Below are 7,628 nucleotides of genomic sequence, written 5' to 3'. Positions count from 1 at the left end.
CTCCCCACTCTGCCTTCGTAGCCGATGATGATCAGGTTGCGTCTTGGATTTCCATCTGAACCACCCTCTAATCTCATGACAGTCGAGCGTGAATGGAACCACTTCTCAGCCCTGTAAGGTCACCCGCTCACAGGAATTAGCACAACACATGTTTATGTGTCCCTCATTACCTAAATGCGTCTCAGATTTTGGAGTGATACACCGAGTGATGGGTGATGCACTCAGAATCAAACACTGAAGTGACACTATGTCGTAAGTATGAACGTACTGTGGTTGATATGTTTTAAAGATACAAGCGCCCTCCTGTTTTTCAAACTGATCCTTGCTGATAGATGCTGATAGATGATGCACCTGAGTTGAGCAACAAGAGGATAAACAAAATAACTGCCGGACTGTTAACCTGTAACTTTGAATGTCATCACGTAGAAGACTTCTGGGAACTGAAATCATTACACGCAGTGCAGATATGACGTAAGAGAGTTGCTTTTTTCCCCACTCAAGCCTTTTGAAAATCGGTTTTATTTTATCTTTCTTTTCTTGCTCAAACATTTATTAAAAAAGATAAGAAACATTTAAAATACATGAGCTCAATCATTACAAATCAAAATATGTCACATAAAGAATTGAAAAATAAATATTAAATTACAAAATTACATTTAAATATTACAAAATTTGATTGGCACGGACATGCTTTGAGTACATTGTTATTTAAGGCTGGACACGGGTAAAATCAGTCATCTGAGTCAGAAAAAAAGACACCTGGGTGGCCCGGAGATCTAAGATGTTGATCATTTCATTGCAACGCCTCTGGTTCGAGTCCAGACAAGGATCTTTGTTGCTCGCTATCAAATCAAGGCAAAAATGTTTGAAAAAACACCTGAAAATGAAGAAGTTCCCTCAAGTAAAAGCTGTAGTAGTGTTTGTTTTGACTGTAATCACTGTTGTCCATCAGGGGCTGAAAAATCCAAGATTATGCAATACTTACAATATTTATTAACAGCAATTGGAGATAAATGTTCTGCTATCATGCAGCAGGATCCATATATGGATACAAGAAGTAACCTTCTGTGAAGGCTGCATAGATTAGGTTTTCAGAAACAAGCGATGTTGTTTGTTGTTGCTATGCTGTAAGTAGTTCACATCTTTTAATTATGTTATGTATTGCCTGTAAACACAAGATGATTTGGGGAGCAATAAAGGGGGTTGGCAATGCCTCGTTAAAGCTGTTAATATCTTTTTTTTTAGCGGGAAAGTAGGACAGTTTGTCTCCCTGCATCCCCTTGGTAAAGCTGAACGAGTCATCCAGTGCTTGTAAATACCTGAGCAGCACAGCCAGGCTAATGGGGGATGGTGATGATGAACAGTGCTGCGGGAGGTTGAATGCACTTCACGGGTGTCTGGCGGCACTTAGTGGTGAATGTCTGCTACTGAGAGACATCAGTCTGTGGCACTGAGGTCACATGCGGTGGGTCCACTCACATGAGCAAAAGGCCTTCATGGCATCTTATGTGACACTTAACTCTTTCAAACCGGTGTGTCGCATCACTGCAAATACTGATCATAATTCTGCTGCTATTCAGTGACACACAGCCAGTATGCAGCTTGTTTACAAACACGTGTAAACACTTAAGCCTGCCAAAATGGCCGAGTGATGTAATGGAAACTATGAACGCACTGGGATCTGCTGTCTCACCAGGAATAGAGGGCAAAGTATGAAGCAGCGGCACAATGTCAGCATGTGTTACCATCCGGGCATGATTCTGAAAGCAGCAATGGTTTTATTTTACCACCGAGACAGATGTCCCATCATGTTTGACTCTAACTTCCAAGATGATTCTTCTTAGAAAGATTAAGGCAAAAGGCTTAAGGCAAAAGGCAAAGCTGTTGGTACTTAAGGTGCTTAGTGTATAGCGTTATAGCGGGCACTTCATATCTGTAAGACGAATTAAATCAAAGGACATTTGCATGTTTTCAAGTGTTCAAAAGGAGTGTTGTTTTTCCCATATTGGTGAGTAGTTGAGTTGCTTACAAAATGATGCACGTCCTGGATCTCCATACAGCTTCACGATCATGGCTGCTCAGTTTGGGGTCATTCAGTTCATCGAACAACCCGCAGTCAATCATCTCCTTCTGCCACTGGATGGAGACTGCGCCTGTGCTGAACTCCCTGAAGAATTTCTCATCCTTGGCATCGAGCTTAATGTCATTGACCTCAGAGGTGACCTTGAACTCGTCTGTGTCCTTGGCGTAGACCACGTTGGACTTTGGCACCCAGGGGGGCTCCACCAGCCCTGCGTCCAGACGATGGAAATCGATGCTCTTGAAAAACACGTGGTTTCGTGGGTCACCACTTGTCCAAAAAAGACACATAACAGGTAATGATTTTACTATTGAAAAATTGGACAGTTTTACTTGATAGGGGGCAGGTGAAACAGTGCAATTGGGCAATAAAAAGAGTTCATTAGGGGGCGTTAAAGGTTGGATCAAAAATCCATTTGATGATGATATACTGTGATATATTAAATTCTCACAAGGTTACATTATTCGTTAATTAATTTAATACAACTGATTGCTTCATTACTGTATATGCTTTTCTTAACACAGTTGCAAGACGGAAAAAACAGGGAATAAGACATCCACTATCAGTGAAATAAGAGAAATAATAGTAAAATAAAATAACAAAATCAACAAATATAAATGAAATACAAGTAGAAAAGAGGTCAAACTAGTTAAAGTACCCTACACACCCATGGTACATCCCACAGGTTTTTCAATTATTTAGCCTGGTTAGAGCTCTTCCCAGAACTCTGTGAGCATGTACAGACTTTGCTTAATAGGACTTTTTTCACAGCAAACATTTTTTAATGTCATTCTAGTAAAAGTGTGTGACTAAGGACATTAACTATGGTTCTGGGTAAAACCTGAAAGTGGTGCAGCTAAATAGAAGTGAGCCATCGTTAATGTGATAATTTACACCTGTGCTTTTCCTACTGTGACATGTGAAAAATGGTTATTGACGTCTCGCTCACTCTCCTGCTACCTTTACTGTAGCTGCACATTAAGGTGGGATAGCTTTATTATTCTTATTAGTGCATAAAATAAGGTGACTTCATGTAAATCACACCCAATTCCATCTAAGAAGAAAGATGTCCCATCCTTAATTTATTGGTAAGATCAGTTCCCTCATACAAGTGAGCGCTCCGATACACCCAAGTGGCTGCAATTGGAGTCACAGGCAGTAAGAAACTTCTCTTTCAGCTCTTCTGTTTTGAGGATTATTCAACTGCATCTGGTGGAAGATAGTTTTGTCCTGCAAAACTCACTTAAAATTTGAAAACAAATTAAAAGGGTGGTTCAAGCACCTGAATTTTCTGTATATTCTCCTGTTTGTTTCAATCTTGTTTCAATTTAATTTCATTTAATCCCAATTTGATCAAGCCTTTACTTACTGGAAGGATAAAAGTCTGACAACCATCACAGACTTGTATATAAATAATCACTTTGCATCTTATATGGGGCTGAGAGAAACTTTCGCCCTTCCTCAAGCCCACTTTTTAAATTATTGAAATTTTGTTGAAAATAATTTTTGAAAACCCACTCAAGAAACACTCTTTTTATGCTTTAATGAAACAACATCCTGACTCTAAACATCTTGTCTCAAAATTTGTGCTGCTGTTTTCTAATATGACTGTTGTATCATCAATCCATGTCAAACATGCCTGGGAGGCAGATGTTGGTGTAGAGTTGACTGATGAGGTGTGGGGGGAGGGGTTGGTTCAATTAATGCAGCTGATTCATTTCAAAGTCACGCGTAGATTACTTTATTCTAAAGAAAAGATTACAAGCAACACACAAGGTTTTCATGAAAAAGTCGAGAGTACCTGGTTCCCAGTTATTACACAACTTAACTCTCCTGCTTGTTAGCAGAATACCCTCCTGTCTGATATCAAGTTTTGCCATTCTCAGCCATACGCTTTTTTAAATGTTTTTCTTTTTTTAATGATATAGGCTGAAACATTGTTGTATTTTTCTCTGTCTAGTCTGGCTTTATGTGGTTGTTGTCTTTTTTTAAATTTTGGTTCTGTTTTGCATCAACCAGAATGTGGCTGCAAAATGAGGAGGAAGTATGTAGTACATTAAAGTATATAAAATCACTTAAAAGGGGCAGTTCAGAAGAGATTTAGAATTACACCAAATTGGGGAACTTACGAACGATAGATTTAATTTAATTGTATTTAATGGGAACCCAGCTGAGAAAAAACAGAATATGTTGTGATCTCATTTCCTTGTTTAAGTGCATGATCTGGCTGGTGTGTTTTCAACAAATGTCAGAGTATGTTTTCATAAATTCAGCACCCCCTCGTGCTGGCAGGAATCTGTTGCTTCTGCAATATAATTTCTCTGATCTCTGAACATCTGAACATTGTTATGTAGACTTTTAATTTAGGATGGTACTTGTATAATAGCAGGATAACAGCATGTTTTCATTGGTTTGTGGGAGAGTTAAACATTGGACATCATCAATTAGACATCTATTTGGATCAAAAGTGCTGCTGCCAGGTAATGAACTGTGTTACTCATTACACCTACACCAACAAACCTCATGTAAGGAACTTAAGTTTGAGGGGTTTTTTTACTTACCGGCACCCAAGGCGTTGGTGCACTCTCTTCTTCAAAAGCCGGCTGATGATATCTTTGGTGGGAGAATCAAAGCAATTGTGGTCAAACTTGCACTCATCCTCCAGAGTGCGGCGGGTCACCTCGTCATTCTGCACCTTTTCTCTGAAGTCTTTAAAAGGCAAACGGGCAGCCACCATCTCATAGACGCTGCAGCCCAGAGCCCACCAGTCCACAGACATGCGGTAATTCTCTTGCCTCAGTATCTCAGGAGCCATGTAACCTGACGTACCGGCCTGACGACACACAGAGAGAGGAGAAAAAAGAAGAATAAGGGAGGATTCAAATCTTTCTCCATAATTGAGGGTATACAAAGGTTTTGCAATCTTACAGTCTGTTGAGGTTTTTAGGTCTATTAAAATTCTGGTGGCCAGGGACAACTGTGTTTTTGTGATAGCGCTGCCTTCTGTTTCTATAAACCAATGGTTCTCAAGCTGGAGGTCAGGACCCCCACAAGATAAATCTTTGCTTTTTTCTTGTGAATTACTTGAACATGTTACCTGGATAGGCCTCTAAAAATGATGGACAGGCATATACAACTGGTGACAAAGGGTTATGAGTATACATTGCTTCATTTTGAGGGGCCACAAGCTAAAAAGGTTGGGAACCACTGCTATAAACAGCAGTGTAGATAAACAGTATAACACTGAAAGACAAAGATTCAACACAAAAGACAAATGTATGCTATAGTGAGTTTAAAATGCTTAAAACTCATCTACAAGGAGATTTTAAAAGATACTATTGTAGGTCCCGCGGTGAGGTCAATATGATGTACGCTTTTCTCAAAGGTGGAAGAAAGTTTGTGAGACCAGACAGACTTATCTAGTTTAGAAATAATTTCAGTCTGTTAGAGAGCATCTTGACCTGCATCCACATGATGGAAAACTAAATTAAATAATGAAACATGGAGACACAAATACAGACACAAGAATGCAATGTGAAAAAATCTAAATGGGGGCCTGACAATCAAACATTGTTAAAGCAGATAATGTTTGCATTAGGTACACTTCATCAGGTCTGTCAGCTGACAGTTGAGGCTTCATTGTCCCGCTTATATCCCATCTCTAGTGAATGGAGACTCGCTGTGAATCTCCTGACTCATCTCCTTGTACAGACATGTGGAAGCCATCGTTGGTATCAGTGATACAAAGATTAGCCAGATAATGCTAACAGGCTCTGGTCAGTGTTCCATACATTTCCCAGCCAGTGCAGCGTCCAAGTGGGGATGGGGTCAGGCACCTTTTAATAAGATTAATTTGTGCCAAACAGGGTTATGATCTTGTATGTTGTTGGTCAGAGCAGGATTAAGACCCATCATATCTATTCCTGGTAAGCTACTTGTAGTAGTGTGTGAACAAATATACTGTATTAAGAGGGAGGGAAGATGAGCGGAAGAACAGTGCAGTGAACTTCAGGGAGCAAAGGTCACAAAAAGGTAGGTTCAGCCAAAGGACAGGTCATTACACTAACCTTCTGGCAAATCATTTTGCCCTTTGGCAGCTCAACAGCCAATCCGAGGTCTGACAGCCGACACTGGCCTTTACTGTCCAGCAGCACATTCTCAGGCTTCAGGTCACGGTACACAATGTCCATCGAGTGCAGGTGGAGGATCCCGGTGGTTATCTGGGCCGCATAATAAACAACACGATCCATACGGATGCCCCGCTTCCCAAGGTCGTAGATATGGAACCTGAGGTCTCCTCCATTCATGAGGTCCATGACCAGGCACAGGTGGGTACTGTTGTCGTAAGCGTAGGCCAGGTTTACGATGAAAAGGCTGTTGACCTTCTCCAGGATCTCCTTCTCCACAAGGGCCAGCCTCTCGCCACCTTTCTTCTTCAAGCGCCTCTTATCCAGCTTCTTGCAGGCGTACATCTGGCCTGTGTGTTTCACCTGCACCGCACACACCTGCGAGACAGTTTTATTCATTAGCTGTTCTTCTTTTATTGTTTGTTGTCTCTATGCCATCCTAAAATATATTTCTGCACTGTCTTTCACTCAGTTGTGAGTTCATCAAGGTGTTTCCTAAATAGCAATTTGAGATTGTCATAAGATGCTGGACACCTACCTCACCAAAGCCACCTTTTCCCAATATCCGAAACTCATAAAAGTATTTGTCAGTGATCGTCTGTTTCTCATACTCCTTCCACTGCAGAAACCTATAAAAGTAGATGCTTTCCAGGTATTCAGAGAAAGGTTTGCCTTTCAGGAAGTCCCGTGTGGCTTCTCTTATCTTGCTCACCACCGCATCGTCAAAGTTCTCGTCTGATAACTTCTTGCATCCTTCAGCAGCCTCTCCTGTTAGGTAAGAGAGAAAACTCCTGGACTCAGGTTGACAGTACTTGGCAAGGACTCTCCATTTGGCCGTCTCTCTGGTTTCCGCTTCGGCAAAGGTCATGTCACTCAGCTCCTCCAAGAACTCAGCAGCAGCCACATACTGTGAATTCGAGGCAAGGAGAAACTGCTGGAACAACTTCCTTCCAATAGGCTGCTGCTCACACAGTGACTCGTACTGTTCCTCTGCTGCTGCCCGCAGAGCAGAGGACTTATTTGGTTTGGGCAGCGTCAGGGAGGCTCTCTTCTTTTTCAGCTCATTGCGATCTATCTGCTGAGCCTTTAGGTAGGCCGTGTTTGCCACCAGGTTGTCTAGTCCCACGAGGTCACCCATATTGGATGTGTCCTGTGGCCCGCCTGTAGGCAGCTGGGCCAGATAAACTAAAACACTCAAGCTCACTCATCTGCAGGTTCCAGTCAGAGAGTGAGCACCTCAAGCACCTGCACCCTGAACATCCTCTGCCTCTTGTGCCACGCCTCTTTACGACCATTAAAAGTACAACTGTCCTTGGGGATTTGTTGGTAGCTAAGTGTCTATGCAGGCTTATTTGTAGACGGCACACAGGGAAAGTAACTTATGTGGTTTGAACTTAAGAGGATTTAGGCTTGTCTATTTT

The 7,628-nt window shown here is 41.6% G+C and overlaps 1 protein-coding gene across 1 annotated transcript; it reads right to left on the bottom strand.

Moving 5' to 3' along the window:
• Nucleotides 1–616: 616 nt before the first annotated feature.
• Nucleotides 617–7,345, bottom strand: grk7b (G protein-coupled receptor kinase 7b). The gene is made up of 4 exons (XM_042414533.1): nt 6,746–7,345; nt 6,148–6,585; nt 4,642–4,913; nt 617–2,350 (listed from the first exon to the last, which is right to left on the bottom strand). The coding sequence occupies exons 1-4, from the start codon at nt 7,343–7,345 to the stop codon at nt 2,026–2,028; spliced, it is 1,635 nt and encodes a 544-aa protein (XP_042270467.1). The 3' UTR covers nt 617–2,025.
• Between the last annotated feature and the right edge of the window lie 283 nt (nt 7,346–7,628).

The sequence above is a fragment of the Thunnus maccoyii genome, chromosome 6 (assembly GCF_910596095.1).
Source record: "Thunnus maccoyii chromosome 6, fThuMac1.1, whole genome shotgun sequence".
NCBI lineage: Eukaryota > Metazoa > Chordata > Actinopteri > Scombriformes > Scombridae > Thunnus > Thunnus maccoyii.
The sequence above is the reverse complement of the archived record's forward strand: the minus strand, read 5'-3'. Positions and strand labels throughout refer to the sequence as shown.